General features: G+C 42.0%; 1 protein-coding gene across 1 annotated transcript in view; it reads left to right on the top strand.

Annotated features, from left to right (window-relative positions):
- Nucleotides 1–20,672, top strand: part of LOC115619248 (cadherin-13) — a 297,405-nt gene that overhangs the window by 154,179 nt on the left and 122,554 nt on the right. Inside the window, exon 5 of the mRNA XM_030511297.1 lies at nt 389–567. Within this exon, the coding sequence (XP_030367157.1) occupies nt 389–567 (179 nt within the window). The remainder of the gene's footprint in view (nt 1–388; nt 568–20,672) is intronic.

Genomic DNA, 20,672 nt, shown 5'->3' on the forward strand with positions numbered 1-20,672 from the left:
TCAAAGCAAAAATAGAGACATTTCTCTTATTTCAGCAGTCATCATCATAAATATCCTGTAGACTTTCAACCTGTAGAATTTAAAGTGAAAAAGATACATTTGTAGTTCATTTAGTGAAATACATTTAATATAGATGATAATAAAGCATACAAGCATGGGGATCTTATGTTAGAATCATATGTCAGCTGCAAACCAGAAACACTGGTCTTTTGTTGTTGGCTCAGTAGCAAGCAAAATAACACAGATAGAAGTACAAACTATCAGGTGAAACTACTTCATTGTCTTGATGAGATAATTATGTATCACACCCACCTGGTTCTCACATGTGAAGGCAGTATAATTTTACATGTTCTATCTTGTTCTAATCTGTTGTCTGTCTATCTTTTAGGAACAACTGTGATGCGTATGGTAGCTTTTGATGCTGATGATCCTAGCACAGACAACGCGCTTCTGCGGTATACCATCCTCGAACAGACACCTAACAAACCATCTCCAAATATGTTCTATATTGACCCAGAAAAGGGCAATATTATTACAGTGGTGTCACCTATACTGTTGGATCGTGAGGTCAGTGAACATTTTCTTATTGCCAGTTTGACTTTTTAATGTTTGTGCCTGTAATCTTCTGTGATGTGAAAAGAGGTGCAGTGTTGCAGGGGTGGTGGTTCAGATGCTCAACTTTGAGGAGTCCTAAGAGTTTTGTAAGAAGTTATATGCTTGGATCAAGATCTGTGAATCTAGTAGCTCATAATTTCTGAGTAAGACGTAGTGTTGGATGGCAAGAGCAAAGATCTCAGGAATAAGTGGAATTCAACTTAGAGTTACTAACTGACTGTTTGGAAGTGGAAAAAAAAAACCCCAAACCTAATCGTGCATATAGCTTGCTATGAGATTGTTAGAGTTTGGTGCTTTAAATCCTTTTCTAGAATTTTCTTTTTATTGAGTGGACTTAATGGACTAATTAGCTTGGTACCCCATAGGCAAAAAAAATGAAAATACAAAAAAGGAATAGTAAAGGGACAAGTAGTCTGCATATGGTTTTAAGGTGAATTACCATAGTGCCAAAATCTATGTTTATTATAGATCATTAGCATAATAGAGCATAATTTGATAGCAAAGAAGGCTTTAGGTATGATCATTTCACATTCAGAGGATAACAAAGTAAAGCCAATCTGTTTAGACAAAGATTTAGCTATCAGAGTGTGTGAAATCTGGGTGCTAATACAGTGATGACCCTAAACAGTTACCCTATGAATCACCATTCCCTTCCATTATGTAGCCCTGTGTGCTTAGTTTCCTGGAGATGACCAGGTTCTTTTCTTGCAGGCTGTTTGAGGTATATGCTGATTTACTCAACTTGTTTTCTAAGTTGGTTAGATTCAGGACTGTCCAATGTTCTCAATATTCAGCACATTATCTCTCATTTTAACCAGATGAAAATGATGCCCATACCACTTCCCATTTTAGGTGAGTTGTTTTCTGCAGGCTTTTACAACAGCAGAAATTTAATGGGTAAAGCAGACACTTTCCAGATATATAGTGTAGTAAAATGAAGGTCTGGGCCTGTAGATCTGTCTCTTAAGTTTAGAGAGATTTGAATTCTTTCATATTTGTGTGGCTGGCCACAGAGTCATGCCCAAGTTAAGATTTATATAATCACTACCTTTTTGCCTCAAGTTTCCCTTCTAAATTCATTGTTTCAGTTCAAAAGCTTTATACTGTTTTCTGAAGTCAGTTTTAGGTATTTTTATTCCTAATAAATAACCATTCCCCAGGTTAAAGCAATTTATTCAAAATTAGAAAATCAATGGAAGGGAATGAACATGCCTGCTTTTCCTAGTATCTTTCAAAGGTCACTGGTGATTCATGATGCTGTCTCCCCACAAGAAGACTGAATGGGTATTACAGCTGGGTAGTATATCCTGAAAGCAAGATCTGAATTCCTCATGATTTTTAATAATGGCCGATTACAGTCCGACAGACTGTTGGCTCAGGGCAGCAAGTATGCAGCTTATCAGTTTTAAGTACCACCTAGTTCCCATCTCTGCTGGTGTTGGGACAGAGTTTGGCCACAGTATCTCCACTCTGCTCCATCCTCCGTCAAGCAATGTTGCCACGGGAACCGCTGTGGAGTGAATTCCTGGCATACCACATGCAGCTGCATCTTACCCTGAAAGTCCGTTTTTCCTTTATGTGTGAGCAATGCTACATTTTTAAATATAAGTTTAATTTCTAAATCATATTCAGTAATTATCCCACATATTCCACCCCGTGACTATAGTCACTCAAGCTTCACGATACTTAGAAGGAATTGGGAATATCCCATATAGTCTTTGAGTGAGGGTTGTCGAGTCCATATATATCTTGTGGGGATATCAAATGAGTTAAGCGTTTCATCATAATCCAAAGCCTAACATATAAAGCAATTGTCAAAGCAAAACATAATATAGTGAGCATTAGCAAGATCACAACAGGGTGGAGCATCCTGTTGAGAATCCCTGTGGCGGTTGGTGACCATCCAAAAAGAGTGTCCCACCATTCATGTCTTCCGTCTTTCTTGACTCTTTCTAGCACTTGATGGACTTCTTCCGCATCATGGTGGATGGTAATTAGAGTCTTTTGTCCACTCTCTTTGGCCTGGATCAACAAATGCTTCAAGTCATCGTGGTGTAGCAGCTTTTTCACTAACTTGAGGTTCATTCCGATAGGAGCAAGTAGTAGATCATTAGTCAGTGTATAGTCTGATTGCAGCAATTGGTGAGATGTGACAGGAGCTGAATAATTAAAGTCGCATCCAATAATGTTAGTAAAGTTACAAACACAAAGGTTCGAGTGGTTATTTATATCTATAACAATGTCATCTATCAGTACAGAATTACAAAGAGTTCTCATACAAGCACATCCTTTTCCAACATATATAAGCACAGATTTTTGAATTTCATTGGGATGTATTTCAAAATGACAAACATTTTGTTCAGTGTCAAGACAAATGTCTTGCGCTTTAATGGTATTACTCTCACAAATAAATCCTTGTTGGCTTCGTGTTGTGCATGCATCAACATCGACAGTTTGCCATTTATTTTCATATTGTGCCCATACTCTATGTTTTATTGGATAAAGTATAGTTCCGTGGTGATTCAACCCCAGCGCAATGATCGGGTATATAGTGTATACCGAAGCATTGCGTATCGTTAAGACAAAAGCAGTGACTTTACTCTCAGTGGGATCGTAAGTGAAGTTAACCAGGTACCACCAAGACTGAAATTTCCTCTCAAATTCAATTGCATTATCCCATATTATTTTCCGAATTTCAGTGGGCAAGGTGCCTTCTTCACCTTCCCTTATAATTGCAGCTGTCATTGATTGCATCCACAGTTGGGCTTGGATACAACTGAGAGCTAGAGAAACATTGTCTTGGGTTACACCAAGTGCATTTATGATCAGTTGGTGGTCTTTTTCACTCGTTTCTTCCCATTGAGGTAATATATTCGATAAAAGCCATTGGTGATTTCCCAAAGCTAGAAGAGAGGACCACAAAGGATATTTCAATTTGTTTAGATCACTGGTCATTGTGACTAGTTTATTGGCAAGTACTTCAGCGTCTATGCTATTTAAGACTCCTAGTCCAGTTCCTAAGATACTGGTCATATCTCTCTTTGGTCGTCTTGAGGGGGTGAGGTTTCATCCATTTAACCATGCTGACCACCCTGCATGAGATGTACCCAGGAATGGTGAGCAGGTGGGTTTGATCACAGAGATGTTAATCTGCATTGATAGTTCCACTTGCTTGAGGGAATATGATGGGTTAAACAGTATTTGTTGTTGACCAGTATTTTTGGGGAATTACATAGCTGAAGAGACTGCAAAAATGAGTCCTAGTGAATCTGGTTATTCATAAGAAGCAGTTTCTCCTAGTTTTTACTTTAAATTGGGTGAATTGCTTGTGATTTTTCTGTCTTTTGCTAGCTCTAGTTATTTTCTATTTGACTGTTATAAGTGAGTAACAGTCAAAAATGGATTATTCTTAGTTGTTCCTTGTAGGTGTACTGTTTAAAACTGTATTAGCCCTCATCACCAAGTAAGAAGCTAAATTAAAGTAAAAACTTCTCTAGAATGCACATGGAAAAGGGAGGAAATGTTTTCTCGTTAATCATATGTATATTCTGTGCACCATAGGTTGACATGAATGCTGGGGGTTTCTTTAAGAATGTTAAAACACTGTTTAAAATTACTCATATTTTCCACCTTTTTTTAATAAGTTTTGCTACTGCTTAGATATTTAAGCATCATTTATTTCCTGTTTGTACATTAGAGGGAGCAGGAGACTGGGGGCATTGCCCAGTGGGAAATGGTGAGATGTGGAGGTGGAAAGCATCTGCCAGGTTTTGCACATAGTGTATAGGCCATATGATTTTTCCATGCTTCAGCATTTTCAGGGAGGTTGCTGTGGCATAGCCTCAGAAATTCTTGTCTCAATGCAAAGAATCAAAATACAGGTATTCACCCAAAGTAAAATAAAGTTTGGCTGTCTAGGGAGCTCAGGGAGCCCAACTGAATATATGTGGGAAATCATAGCATGCATAAGTAAACATCTAGGTTAATAATTTTTAAAGAGATCATAGAATCATAGAATAGTAAGGGTTGGAAAGGACCTTAAGATCATCTAGTTCCAACCCCCCTGCCATGGGCAGGGACACCTTGCACTAAACCATGTGGTCCAAGGCTCTGTCCAACCTGGCCTTGAACACTGCCAGGGATGGAGCATCCACAACCTCCCTGGGCAACCCATTCCAGTGCTTCACCACCCTCACAGTAAAGAACTTCTTCCTTATATCTAATCTAAACTTCCCCTGTTTAAGTTTGAACCCATTACCCCTTGTCCTACCACTACAGTCCCTAAGGAAGAGTCCCTCCCCAGCATCCTTGTAGGCCCCCTTCAGATACTGGAAGGCTGCTATGAGGTCTCCACGCAGCCTTCTCTTCTCCAGGCTGAACAGCCCCATCTCTCTCAGCCTGTCTTCATATAGGAGGTGCTCCAGACCTCTTATCATCCTCGTGGCCCTCCTCTGGACTTGCTCCAACAGCTCCATGTCCTTTTTATGTTGAGGACACCAGAACTGTACACAATACTCCAAGTGAGGTCTCACAAGAGCAGAGTAGAGGGGCAGGATCACCTCCTTTGACCTGCTGGTCACGCTTCTTTTGATGCAGCCCAGGATACGGTTGGCTTTCTGGGCTGAGAGCACACACTGCCAGCTCATGTTAAGCTTCTCATCAACCAACACCTCCAAGTCCTTCTCCACAGGGCTGCTCTGAATCTCTTCTCTGCCCAACCTGTAGCTGTGCCTGGGATTGCCCCGACCCAGGTGTAGGACCTTATACTTGGCTTGGTTAAACTTCATAAGGTTGGCATCAGCCCACCTCACAAGCATGTCAAGGTCCCTTTGGATGGCATCCCTTCCCTCCACTGTATCACCTGAACCACACAGCTTGGTGTCGTCGGCAAACTTGCTGAGGGCGCACTCAATCCCACTGTCCATGTCGCCGACAAAGATGTTGAACAGGGCCGGTCTCAACACCGATCCCTGAGGGACACCACTCATTACAGGTTTCCAACTGGACATCGAGCCATTTACCACAATTCTTTGCGTGCGGCCATCGAGCCAGTTCTTTATCCACCGAGTGGTCCATCTATCAAATTGATGTCTCTCCAATTTAGAGACAAGGATGTCGTGCGGGATGGTGTCGAACGCTTTGCACAAGTCCAGGTAGATGACGTCAACTGCTCTGCCCCTGTCCATCAGTTCCGTGGCTCCATCATAGAAGGCCACCAAATTGGTCAGGCAGGATTTCCCCTTAGTGAAGCCATGTTGGCTGTCACCAACCACCTCGTTGTTTTTCATGGGCCTTAGCATGTTTTCCAGGAGAAACTGCTCCAAGATTTTGCCAGGCACAGAGGTGAGGCTGACTGGTCTGTAGTTCCCTGGGTCTTCCACCTTCCCCTTCTTGAAAATGGGGGTTATATTACCCTTCTTCCAGTCATCCGGAACTTCACCTGACTGCCATGATTTTTCAAATATGATGGACAGTGGTTTAGCAACTTCATTCGCCAGCTCCTTCAGGACCCGTGGATGGATTTCATCAGGTCCCATGGACTTGTGCACATTCAGGTTCTTAAGATGGTCTCGAACCTGATCCTCTCCTGCAGTGGGCCTAAGGTCTTCATTCTCACAGTCCCTGCATTTGCTTCCAAGACTTTCGTGGTGTGGTCAGAGCATTTGCTAGTGAAGACTGAGGCAAAGAAGTCATTGAGAACCTCAGCCTTCTCCAAATCCAGGGTAGCCAGTTCTCCTGATAGCTTCCAGAGAGGGCCCACGTTGTCCCTAGCCTTTCTGTTATTTGCTACGTATCTATAGAATCCTTTCCTGTTATCTTTTACATCCCTTGCCAAACTTAATTCTAGCTGGGCCTTAGCTTTCCTAACCTGGTCTCTAGCTTCCCAGGCAATGCTCCTATATTCTTCCCAGGCCACCTGTCCTCGCTTCTTTTTTCCCCCTCTAAGTTTCCTCAGCAGCTCCTTGTCCATCCATGGAGGTCTCCTGGCCCTCCTGCCATATGTCCTTCTAGTCGGGACGCATCACTCCTCAGCTTGGAGCAGGTGATCCTTGAATATCAACCAGCAGTCTTGGGCCCCCCTGCCCTCTGGGGCTTTATCCCATGGAACCTTACTAAGGAGGTTCCTGAAGAGGCCAAAGTCTGCTTTCTTGAAGTCCAGGGCAGTGAGCTTGCTGCATGCTCTTCTCACTGTCCCGAGGATCTCGAATTCGACCATCTCATGATCACTACAGCCAAGGCTGCCCTGGAGCATCACATTTCCAACCAGTCCCTCCCTGTTGGTGAGCACGAGGTCAAGCATGGCACCTCTCCTTGTTGGCTCCTCTATTGCTTGAAAGAGGAAGTTGTCTTCCACACAATCGAGAAACCTCCTGGATTGCTTCTGCTGGGCCGTACCGTCCCTCCAACAGATGTCAGGATGGTTGAAGTCCCCCATGAGGACAAGGGCCTGCGAGCGTGAGGCTGCTCCTATTTGTCTGTAGAGAGCTTCATTCACAGAGTCCTCCTGATCAGGCGGCCTGTAACAGATCCCCACCGTAATGTCCCCCATTGCTGTTCTCCCTTTGATCCTGACCCACAAACACTCTGTTACCTCATCACCTGTCCCCAGACAGAGTTCCATACTCTCTAGCATATCACTGACATAGATAGCAATTCCCCCTCCCCATCTGCCTGGCCCGTCTTTTCTAAACAGCCTGTAACCTTCCATTCCGACATTCCAGTCATAGGAGCCATCCCACCATGTTTCTGTGATACCAATGACATCATATTCCTGTAGCCATGCACACATCTCTAATTCCTCTTGCTTGTTCCCCATACTACGGGCATTTGTATAGAGGCACCTTAGGCGAGCTCCAAATGAAGCCGACTCAATGGCTGGGGCAGCTGAAACATCTCTACATTGCTCCAAGCACTGATTACAGGTGCTGGCAACTGACCAGGAGTGTTGGGATGGATCAATGCTCCCCTCCCCCAACACATCTAGTTTAAAGCTTTCTTGACCAGCCTGGCAAGCCTCCTACCAAAACAGCTCTTCCCCATCTTTGTCAGACCAGCTCCACCAGCCTCCAGTAGACCTGGCCTCCCAAATGGAGCCCCATGTTCTAAATAGCCAAACCCCTGACTATGGCACCACCATTCTAACCATTTATTAACCTGCCAAATGCGCCTAGCTTTTTTAAGGTCCTCCCCTTTGTCCTGGAGAATCGATGAAAAGACTATCTGAGCTCCAGAGCCCCTAACCACCTCTCCCAGGGCTCTGTAGTCCTTAATGTTCTCCAGGTTACTACTATTTATATCTCTAGCACCCACATGGACCACTAGAAGGGGGTAATAGTCAGCAGGACTTACTAGACCAGGCAGCCTCTCAGCAATATCCCTGATCCGAGCCCCTGGCAGGCAACACACCTCCCTCGAGACTGGATCAGGCCGGCAGATGAGTGCCTCTGTGCCTTTCAAAGTAGAGTCCCCTACTACTATGACCCGCCGCTTTTTCCTGGAGGCACCAGTAGTGATCCTCTTTACTGGTGCATCAGCAGGGTGCTCATTAGGTGCGGTGGGTGCTTTCTTGTTAGCCCTCTGCAGAACCGCGAAGCGGTTCTGGGTGGGGACATCAGATTTAGGAGGAAGTCCCTTGTCGTTAATTGTCCTCTTCCTCCTTTTTTTGTTAGTTTTTCTTGTAACTAATTCCCAGCTTCCTGGGTTGCTGACCTCCTTCTTTCCTATATGAGCAATGCCAGACATTTGCGGCCCCTGTACAGTTTGGGCCTGAGATGAAATCAAATAAAACTTCCCCCCCCCCGGTAATACTTTAGAATGAAAAGTAAATTCTAAGTAGACACTTTTAAAATAAAACAGAATTTAAAAGGAAGAAAAAAGGAAAGAATTAACTTGTTTCTGGTGAACATCAACTGTGCACCTGCTTTTCTTTTAGCCACACAGGATCAGCTCAAAATTAAGACAAGTTTGTTAAATTCCTACAAGCCTTCAAAATGTATTTTTATGTGTCTGGCATTTATTAGGTCTCTTGGTAAATTGAGATTATGGAGATGGGAATGCTCCCTTGTGTGTTGGGTGACCTCTCCTTCAAAGGCTGTTCCAAAGCTGCTCTTTACATAAAGCAGCTGAAGGAATACATAAAGGGAAAGGCATCGTGCTCTCTTTAGAGCTGTTATCTTTCTTGCACTACCTAGAAACAGAAAGGTCATCTTGGGTCTTGTCTTTGAGATGCCTGTCTGCTTTCAGATCCCCAAACTAGCTATTTTTTTAATGTTGTTAGTAATTAAATGGGTGTTTGGTTTAGCATGGATGGGTGCCAGTATCTGCTTTGGAGCTGTTCCCATAATATAGTATCACCTACAAAAGCATCAAGCAAAAAAAGTAATTCTTAGTTACGCAGAGAAAGTGTATGTGGGAATCCTACACATTGCATCCAGGAAGGTGCTGAGTGCTTTTGATTTCTGTTAAGATCTGCTGAGGGAAGCCGAGTGCTTCATGCCTCTAAGGAAGTACATAGCACCATGCAGGATTTATATTTATATACCAGCATACTTTTGTTTACAATTTTTTCAGATTCAAAATTGTTTCCTAAAGTGCATGATCCTCAGGGTTTAAAGCAAAACTCAGATAATTTCTCAAAGAACAGCCATTTTCATTTTCAGAAGGCAGGTAAGGACATTGTTTTGAAGACGACGGAGAGGAACGCTTCATCAGGGACTGTAGCGACAGGACAAGGGGTAATGGGTTTAAACTTAAATAGAGGAAGTTCAGGTTAGATATGAGAAAGAAGTTCTTTACTGTGAGGGTGGTGAGGCACTGGAACAGGTTGCCCAAAGAAGGGATAAATGCTCCATCCCTGGCAGTGTTCAAGGCCAGGTTGGACAGAGTCTTGGGTGACATGGTTTAGTGTGTGGTGTCCCTGCCCATGGCTGGGGGATTGGAACTAGATGATCTTAAGGTCCTTTCCAACCCTAACCATTCTATGATTAATGTGGAGGCATGTAATGGGAATTTTTAACAATTTTTTCCTTCCCTCGGAGGGTCACCCTATGAAGGAGACATCCCCTCACACCCTCTGCTCCCCCACCAAGCTATTTACAGTAGATTCTGGGAATGTTAAAGATCTCGAATATCCTTTCAATGCCCTTGAAAGCAGCCTGCTCCTTTTGCTGGGAACCAGCATGTTGCCGGATATGCTCTTTATGTTTTGCCTATGGCTATACCACCCTGAGAATGCCCAGTCTTGCCTGATCTCAGAAGCTAAGCAGGGTCCAGCTTGGGTCTTGTCTAAGGATAAATGACTATTTAAGGATACCACCAAGAGATCTTCCCTGAGGCTGGACAGTCATGAGTGGCAGGGTGTGTGGGATCATATGGGCAAGCTCCTAGGCCAGTTGGCCCCTCCACTGCTTTGGGACTTCACTCCTGAACAAGTGTGAAATCTGGAAAAATTAGCCTAACAAACACTTACACAAGGTGTGCTGTCGTCCTGGCAATACCAGAGAGGGACAACTTTACAGCAATGTGCTGGGGTTTGGCCTATGCCTACAGAGCCCTGCTCTGTAAGGAGCAGGAAAAAGATGTCTCTAGATCTGAGGGCAAAGCAACAAGCAACACAGCTACTCAAACCCCAAACACAGCAGCTACCCCAACCCCAGTGGCAAGCACAAGAGGTACTCAAACCCTGAAAACAGACACTGCAGACACCCCAACCCCAGAGAAGGACACTACAGCCACCCCAACAGCAGTGAAAGGCGCTGCAGCTGAACCAAATGACCAATCCATGCCAGTAACAGTTGCCCTTATAAGCAAGATGAAAAGCAAATGAAAGTTATGAAAAAAAACCCCGTGCAGTAAAGGAAGAAGAAGACTCAACACATGAACTAGAGGGGGCAACATCTGAACAAGTACAGGAATCAGAGGAAGAGATAACTTCTCAATCCTGGACCTTGACTGAGCTGCGGAATATGGAAAATAATTTCAGCCATCTTCCAAATGAGCACATGGTCACCTGGTTGCTCTGATGCTGGGACAATGTCGCCAACAGTCATGAACTAGAGGGTAAGGAAGCGAAGCAGCTGGGATCACTTACTTGCTAGAGAAGGGGGAAGTGACAAAGCAATTGTGAAAGAGAAATGAGCCCTCAGCCTCTGAGGTGACCCTTGGCAGATGTGAAGGAAAGATATCCCTACAAGGACGATGTTATATATCGCCCAACCAAGTGGACCACGATAGAGAAAGGCCTCAAGTACCTGAGGGAATTAGCCATTCTAGAGATGATCTATTGTAAGTCACATGCCAGCAATGCACCCGTAGATCCAGATGAAGTCAAATGTATGTGACCCATGTGGCAGAAATTTACATGGAGTGCGCCATCATCATATGCCAACTCATTGGCATCAATGACCTGGAGTGAGGCAGCACCACCAACAGCAGATGAAGTGAGTCGTCAGCTCCAAAAGCGTGAAGACAATCTCACCCCTTCCATCATTTCAGCTGTGGAAAAACTCCTGTTGCAGGAGATCAAACAATTGAGAGACAATCTATCCAATCTATCCAGGTCCCCACGTGTACCAACCCACATCTCAGCTACTAACAGAAGGCACCCTATTGTCTGGGAGAGAAGATAGAGGAGATGGACGCCACGGGCCACCCTATGGTTTTATCTGCGGGATCACTGAGAAGACATGAGAAAGCAGGATGGAAAACCTGCCTCAGTTCTGGAGCAACGGGTGCGTGAATTGAAGAGGAGAACAATGGTCAAGGATGATCCTCCCAAGAAAGGTGCTGCTCCAGTCTTCGGTGAGCAGCTTCCCACATGGAGCGGAAGAGCTGATTTTACTCCAACTCCTGTGATTAGGAATACTAATCCCTTTCTACAAGACATAAGTGGAGAATCTTATGATCACTATTAGAGGGGCCCTGCCTCCAGCCAGGTGGAGGAGAGGGACAATCAGGTTTACTGGACTGCATGGGTCAGATGGCCTGGCACATCAGTCCCACAGGAGTATAAGGCTCTAGTAGATACCAGTGCACAGTGTACCCTGATGCAGTCAAGCTGTCAAGGGGTGGAACCCATTTGTATTTCTGGAGTGACAGGAGGATCCCAGGAGTTGCCTGTACTGGAGGCTGAAATCAGCCTAAGTGGGAAGGAGTGGCGAAAGCACCCTACTGAGGCTGATCCAGAGGCTCCATGGATCCTTGGCAAAGACTGTCTAAAGAGAGGGTACTTCAAAGACCCAAAAGGGTACCAATGGGCTTTTGGTATAGCTGCCTTGAAGACAGAGGAAATGAAGCAGCTGTCCACCTTGTTTACTGATGGGTCCTGCCATACATGTGGGCAAGTTTCAGAGGTGGAAGGCAGCTGTATGGAGTTCCCTATGACAAGTTGCATAAACTGCTGAAGGAGAGGGTGAATCGAGTCAGTTTGCAGAGGTGAAAGCCGTCCAGCTGGCCTTGGACATTGCCAAACGAGAAAAATGGCCAGTACTTTATACTGACTCATGGATGGTGGCAAATGCCCTGTGGGGGTGGATGCAGCAATGGAAGCAGAGCAACTGGCAACGCAGAAGTAAACCCATCTGGGCTGCTGCATTGTGGCAAGATATCGCTGCCTGGGTGCAGAACCTGGAGGTGAAGGTATGCCACGTAGGTGCTCATGTACCCAAGAGTCAGGCCACTGAGGAACACCAGAACAACCAACAGGTGGATAAAGCTGCTGACATTGAAGTGGCTCAGATAGATTTAGATTGGCAACATAAGGGTGAATTATTTTTGGCCCGGTGGGCCCATGACACCTCAGGCCATCAAGGCAGAGATGCAACATATAGATGGGCTCATGATGGAGGGGTGGACTTAACAATGGATGCTATTGCCCAGGCAGATCACAGTTTCCCTAGAGGATTTTTGCCTTTTAAATGAGCCATGAGTGAATGATGGCAAGTACTGAAGTGAGTTTTTCAGGGGAATTTTTCCTAAGTATACTTCTAGTATGTGGAATTCCAGAGATTTCCAATAATGTGATTAAATGTTTGAGTAAGAGAATAAAATCAGTGCTGATGATAATATAAGTGTGATTTAGGCTTTCTTGAGGTAACTGGAAAGTTGTCTCCATTGATTGTGTAATGGATCAAACAGAATATTCTAAGTTTCAATAAGTAGTAGTGAGAAAGGTAACTTTCTAAACATTTCCGTATTTTCTATTATAGCTTATTTCAGAAAATAGTAGACAGTACCTTTAAACCACTGAGAAAACATACTAGAGTATATCATTTTAAACATATTTTTCACTCAGTTAAAAATATTGTAAGAAAACTGGTAAAGTGTGTTATAACACTTTGCATATAAATATATTTCCTATTCATCTATAGGTATAAGCTAACCACTCAAAGATACAACAGCTGATTTAAGATTTTTAGTCAAAAAGGAATCTGTTATACATAAAAGGCAAAGGCTAAGAAATAAATAGTTGCTCTTGTAAGGATTCTAGGAGAAAGTAATGAGTGGAGAAGAAAATGAGTAGTAAACACAAGTTGTTCAAGAATTTGTGAAAGGATTCACAGTACCTAGTTTAAACTTTTGAGCAAGATGTGCTCCTGTATACTCAGTGAGGCAAGGGAAGTTTGCATGTTAGGCATGTGGTGCAGTCTGTTACAAATGCCCATTTCTCTCCACTGATATGTTGAGCCAGACTGCGCTTAAAAATGCAAGATGGTATGACCCCTCTCCTCACAGATGTGAGGGGTGACTACTCTCATCAACTACTCCAGAAAAGCAGCATGGGGAAAGTTGGGGAAAAAAAGACCCCAGGACAAATTCTGTTTTTCTTCTTTTTGGAACACTGCTGTGTGGCTGCTTTACTCTTGTGCAAACATCTGGAGAGGTACAATTATGTGTATACAAAATCTCAGTCACATTAATTCAGTTGAAAATAATCCATTTCTGCTTTTCCAAAATTCTGCAGTATGTTGCATGCTGATGTTGGTAGAGACTGACCAAGAAAAGCACAACTAAGATTTCTCTCTTTGTTCAGTCATTTCCTGCAGTAGGGAAAACCTCAAATGGCCTGCCTACACATTTACCTTTTCCTGGGTCGTCCATCTCTGGAAACAATCTTTCATATGTAGAATTGTCTCCTTGGGAGGACAAGAGACTCCTGTGCTGGTGCCACACTGATTTATTCCTCTGCTAATCCTTGTGTGTTTGGCAACAGAATATTGTGGCAGCTGGCACATTAGAAATTTATGTCTTGAAACAATAACTGGATGGATGATGACAGAATAAAAAAAGATTGGCTTTGAGCTATTTATCTTAAAGCGATTTTCTTATCTACTTCTATTTATTTTCATTTTTCTTCTAAAGTTCTAGTCTGATAAATAATATCTTTACAGTGGCTCTCACCTTCCGATGAACTTCTCTTCTAATTGAACAACATTTTTAGGAAATAATATGTTTTTAAAACATCGGTGAGGTTAAAGAAAAAATATAAAGGAACGAGGAGTTAATAATGTATTACTGCAATGATAAAATGTAGGTCAACTTTTACCCCTCAGGAATAATCAGGGGAAAAAAAGTCAGAGAATAGGGATAGGGAAGTTTGTAGAAGGCAATCAAGCACAAAAAATAACCAGAGTTAGAATTCTGGCTAGTTCACTTCTGTGTATTGTATTTACGAGTAACAGAATGAGACTGGATAAAGAAAAATATCCACGAACATTTTGTATCAAAGATTAAACTATGAAATTACCTTCTAAATGAATGTTCACAGGTATACTTTGAAGTACAACAGAAAAAGATCCAACAACTTCCATGTGTGCACTTTGACAAAAAAAACTATTCATGAACAATATACCAGTCAGAAAAAATAATTTTCAGGGTTCAAAAATCTTTCATTTCCTAAATTTAGAGGAGTTTCTGTGATGAACTGAAAGATGCAGACTCAGCGTATGCTCAAGCCAAACCAAAATCCCTTTATTTCTCTCACTGCCTTGCTTTTATAGTTACATTTCAGGAACTTGACTATGCAGCCAAACAGGATGTTTATGCACACAGCAAACACTCTTTCTTAAACATACGAACGCTGCCTCAGTGTTCTGGGACAAGGGGTGATCTGACTGGTTCTGGTGTTCCATAAACAAGTCATAAACTGACCACCACTATCACACATTCCTGTTTCACAGCCACACACAGCTGTTCTTTGAACTCCTGAGAAAGGCTGGTCAAGAGCTGTCAAGGCACTATTTATGCTCTTGTTTGCTTCTTGCTAAAGCTCTTAAAGATAGAGTTACATTCTTCGGGTCATGCAATGTTTTGAAAGATCTCTCCACGTTTTCCCCTTTTGTTTGCCAGTCACATGATCAGCGCCGCGATCACTCTTGCTTCCATTTTTTGCAAGCTTCTTGTGATTCTCCATAGGAACTGCAAGACTATAAAAATTATTATTACAGCAAGAATACCAATACCAACAAACATCCAAATTCATTAGTTTAGTCCAGAAAACCATGTTGAAAGGTTTAACCATTTTACACTGTCAGCCAAATCATCCATCACACTTTTTTGAGTTAGAATTTGTAATTGTTTCAATTGTTGTGTTAGGCTATCGCCGAGACTCTTACCTTCAGCTGCAACATTTACGGAAAAGGCTCCTTGTAAGTGAGCTTTAACCTGTTCCCAGTCCGTAATAGACTGATTCCACTTTAGTGTTGTTATAAAAGGAATAGTTGTGAGTGTGATCATAGGTGCCATGCGCAAAGCGTTGTTCAAAAAATGGAAGAGAAAAACACCAAGCGGTTTGGTGTACAAGTGAAACTGAAGTATTATAGTGACCCTGGTATAAAGGTCCAGACATACCACCATTGTGCCAAACCAGTGGTGTTGTGGAAGTTTCATTAAAGTTAACAGTATGATTGTTTGACCATAATTGTCCATATGGACCCCAATCTAACATATCAAAATCAACTGAACTTTGTCTTCTCGGTTATGATAATCGACAGGGTTTCCAAATAAGATGATGATTAGTATCAATAATTTCAAAATGACACTTGGGAATATTTACAGGTGGAAAAAGGTTCTCTGAAATATTACTTGACTGCATACCAGGTAAGGTAAAAAAAGTTAGATTCCCCTTTTCAGCAACTAAATGCCATTGTTCCTGAACTTGTACACATCCTTTTGATTCATTGTTACTAGTAAAGCACATCATAGGAGGTAACTCTGTTTCAAATTCATGTGTATCATTAATCATCAATCAGTCACTAAGATTTGACAATGGGCCCGATGGTGGTAGCCATACCCCACCAGCCCACTGTGTGGTGGTGTTTGAAATTGGAGGATCTGGATCCCAGCAAGTAACAGGCCTAAACAATGGTGGATCCACTATGTGTGCCCAGTATACGTTACCTTGAACTGGCCATAAGATCATTAAAAGGATCAGTAAGAACACCTATTTTCCCCATTTTACCTTGGAATTGCTAGCCACTATAGCTAGATATGCCAAAAAGGTATTAACAGGGTTTGGTTCTGCTCCCACGTGCCACCTCATTTTACTTGCATCTTCATCCACTTTCTTCAGGTCTCCCTATGTGATGTTCTGTGCCGTCTGCTTCCTTTTCACTGGTTTCTTCTGAATTTGCAGGTTGGTTATCTGAGGCACTGTGTTCTTTACCACTTCTTTCCAACTCATGGTATGGCTTCACGTGTCGAGCACTGAGGACCTGATGGTAATAAAACACAAGCATACCCTCTCCCCCAAGTTAGTAACTCCACAGGTCCTTTCCATTGATTATAATCCGGGGGATCCTGAAACCATACCTTAGGTTTATGCATTGTGTTCCTGATACAGAATGTCGTTCCCTGGCTGTAGATGCTAAATGATCTACAGAACGATTTAAAAAATTGAGAGTATAAGTAGCATTGTCTAATTGTTCCTGAGGAGGCATATTCCCCCTTCTTTGTTTTTCAAGCATATGTTTCAAATTTTTATGTGCGCATTCAACAATAGCTTGGCCAGTAGGAGAATGTGGAATGCCAAAAACAATATCAACGCTCCAATCCTGAAGAAATAATTTTATTGAGTACGACTGATAGGCAGAGCCATTGTCTGTCTTAATAGATTTTGGAACACCTAAAGTGGCAAAAGCATGCGTCCAATGACGTTTAACATCTTTAGCCCTTTCCCCGCTAAGGGCAGTGGCTACTAAAAAACCAGAAAAGGTATCTATTGATACATGTACATAACGTAATCGACCAAAAGATGGAGTATGTGTAACATCAGTCTGCCAAATCTCATTTGGTCCTAGGCCTTGAACATTAACCCTGTCTCCTAAAGGAGACAACATTAAGCGTTGACAATCAGCACATGCTCGTATGATATCACGAGCTTGTTGTGGTGTTAAATTAAATTCCTTCTGTAGAGCCAAAGCATTTTGATGAAAAAAGTTATGAGATAATCAAGCATGTTCAAAATGTTGAGTTAATATGGCAGGTAATGTCAAGGCGTCTGCTCTAGCATTGCCTTCTACCAGTGGCCCAGGTAATTTAGTATGCGAATGGAGGTGCATTATAAAGATAAGACGTGTGCGTTGGGATATGATTTGTGATAATTTTAACAATAATTGAAATAAAGCCTTGTTAGAAACATCCTTCAAAAAGGAATCAGGGATTCTCTGGATTATTCCTACTACATAATAAGAGTCAGCAACAATATTCACATCTTCTTTTGAGAAGAGTTCAAGGGCGTGTGTAGCCGCTGCTAATTCGACTAGTTGTGTTGAACCTTGTTGTTGAATAACAGAATCACGCCAAACACCCTCCTCCTGCCAAGTAACTGCCGCTTTATGTGATTTTCCTGAGCCATCAGTAAAGACAGTTCTAGCGTTAGGTAAAGGCACAGTTTGAATGATAGATTGCACAGATAAAGGTATTTGCTCTAAAAGTGTAAAAATCTTGTGACTTGGGTTCATAAACACGATCTTGTTCAAATAATCTGCCAATGCTGCTTGCAGCGAAAGAGATTCCCTAAAAAGCGCTTGAAAAGAGTCAGTGGACATAGGTAAGGAAATAAAGGCTGGATCACATCCACGTAACTGTTGGAAACGCAATCTTGTTTTTTCAATGACTGTGACTACTGCATCAATTCTTGTTGTTACTGTTTTCTTTGGACTATTTGATAAAAACACCCATTCGAGTGTTATTAATTGTTTGGTTTGCTCATCAAATTGACCAATTAGCCCAAAAGGCTGAAAAGGATTATTAATTACATAAATTCCCACAGCTAGGTGCGGAACTATACGTCCTGCAAAACCCATTTGTATTTTTTGTAACACTTGTTGTAGTTCATAGTTAGCCTCTTTAGTCAAGTGACGCAGTGAGTTAAGATCTGCGTCCCCTTTTAAAATATTAAACAAATTGCTCAATTCATGTGTGGCAATTCCTAACAGAGGTCTTAGCCAATTAATACTGCCAAGCAACTTTTGAGCATCATGTAAGGTCTTAATTTGTGTAGCTAAAGTTAGCTTTTGAGGACGAACAATTTGATTAAAAAGAGTCCACCCTAAGTATTTCCAAGGTTCCTGACTTTGTACCTTTTCGGGTGCGATCTGAAGTCCAAAAGTTTTCAAATGTAATAACAAATGCTGTAATGCCTCATGTAATATTAAAGTATTTTCTGCAGCAAGCAAAATGTCATCCATATAATGATAAATGCATGCTTGTGGAAATTTATTACGAGTGGGCTCAATTGCCGCAGCTACCGTAATTTGACATATAGTTGGGCTGGTTTTCATGCCTTGTGGAAGAACTGTCCAGTGATATTGTTTCATAGGTGCCTGATTATTAATTGTTGGTAAAGAAAAGGCAAAATGTAGACAATCCTCTGGATGAAGTGGTATAGTAAAGAAACAATCTTTTAAATCTATTACATACAGAGGCCAATTTGAAGGGATTAAAGTGGGATTAGGAACTCCAGGCTGTATTGCTCCCATAGGTTGCATAACTGCGTTGACTGCTCTTAAATCTTGTAAAAGTCTCCGTTTTCCAGATTTCTTTGGAATTACAAAAATAGGAGTATTCCATGGACTTGTTGAGGGAACAATATGACCAGCCTGTAGTTGCTCTTCTATAAGTCTTTCTGCTTGCTGTAACTTTTCCCCTTTTAGGGGCCACTGGTCAACCCAAATTGGCTGGGCAGTGAGCCAAGTCAGTTTGAGCAGGGGCTTATGGACCGTGACCCTAGGGTTAAATTTGTCGCTAAAGCAGCAGTAAGGGTCATCTGCCATTGAGACAGTAAATCTCTTCCCCATAAATTACAAGGAACTGACATCGCATAAGGATGAAGAGAAGCCTTTCTTCCTTCTGGACCGACAACAATTAAACTGCAATTAAACTCTGTAATGGAATTTGAATCCCTCCAACGCCAGATACTGTAGCAAATGCAGGACCTATTGGCCAATCTTGCAGCCACTCTTTTTGAGATATAATAGAAATGTCCGCACCAGTATCTAACAATCCTGTAAAAGATCGATCTTTAATTGTCAGTGTTAACATGGGCTGTGACTGCGTAACCTTTTGTGCCCAGAGGATCTGAGGCATCCCGGTACTACCAAATCCCTGATTTCCCCTTACAACATTTGATGCTCGAGGAACAAAATAAGGAAGTAAAAGTAATTGCGCTATACGATCTCCTTGTAATATTTTGCAAGGAGATGTTATAGTCCTTTGACCAAATTTGACTATCATAAGTTCCTGTTACAGGAAACCAAGTGCAATGGGTCTTTACCCACATTAACAATGAAGCCAGTTTTACTAGTGCTACCTTAAATCCCTGTTCTTTTAAAATTCGCTGTAAAACTTCAATATACAATTTATGCTCTTGTGATGTTACTTGCCCCATGGTTACCATAACCGCGTTACCCGTTCAACGGGAAGAACTGTGCGTGCGTCTTAGGATTCCGAAGTCAGAAATTGCTGTCCCTCTTCTTTAGTTTGGTTACGGAGCCGCCACCGGTATTGTTAAGAACCCACATTGGGCACCATTTGTGGCGGGCTGAAAGACACAGACTCAGCATATGCTCACGCCCAACCAAAATCCCTTTATTTCTCTCACTGCCTTGCTTTTATAGTTACATTTCAGGAACTTGACTATGCAGCCAAACAGGATGTTTATGCACACAGCAAACACTCTTTCTTAAACATACGAACGCTGCCTCAGTGTTCTGGGACAAGGGGTGATCTGACTGGTTCTGGTGTTCCATAAACAAGTCATAAACTGACCACCACTATCACACATTCCTGTTTCACAGCCACACACAGCTGTTCTTTGAACTCCTGAGAAAGGCTGGTCAAGAGCTGTCAAGGCACTATTTATGCTCTTGTTTGCTTCTTGCTAAAGCTCTTAAAGATAGAGTTACATTCTTCGGGTCATGCAATGTTTTGCAAGATCTCTCCACAAGTTTCTTAAAGATATATTTTTATGTAAATGGACTTTTTTTAAAGTGTGGAATTAAAAATACTTAGGTTTAAATCTTCATGCATAACTTTGTGTTTAAGGTTTCAAAAACATGGAACAAGTGATCAAATAGGAATATGTATTATAAAAGACCTATTTTAATAAGTCCTTTAGGAATGTACAGTATAAATCAATCAGTAGATAGCAGTGTTCTTCAAATGTGTGGGAATATCAATGGATGTAATGGAAAAGTAAATGCGTGAAAAGCATCCATGCCATCTGCTTACTCTAAATGGACACTAACAGATACTTTATTTTTAGTCACAGTCTTTGAACTTAATCACAGTACAAGGTTTTCTGAAATCTAAGCATAATTTTTTAATATAAGTATTTGTGAGGCTTGTATTAAGGAATTCTTTCTGTACCTCTTTTTGTTACCAGCAAACCATCTCCCAGTATGGTGAAAAAAAGTGATGGTGATATTACTGGAAAGATATTACTGACCCTATTTGTTGATAGAATACTGCTGAATGTTGAGGGTAATTCTCTTTATCCTCAAAGAAGTTCTAGTTCCAAGGCACCCTGCAAAGATTTGCATTGATATTTACAGTTTAAG

This window comes from Strigops habroptila, chromosome W, assembly GCF_004027225.2.
Source record: "Strigops habroptila isolate Jane chromosome W, bStrHab1.2.pri, whole genome shotgun sequence".
NCBI lineage: Eukaryota > Metazoa > Chordata > Aves > Psittaciformes > Psittacidae > Strigops > Strigops habroptila.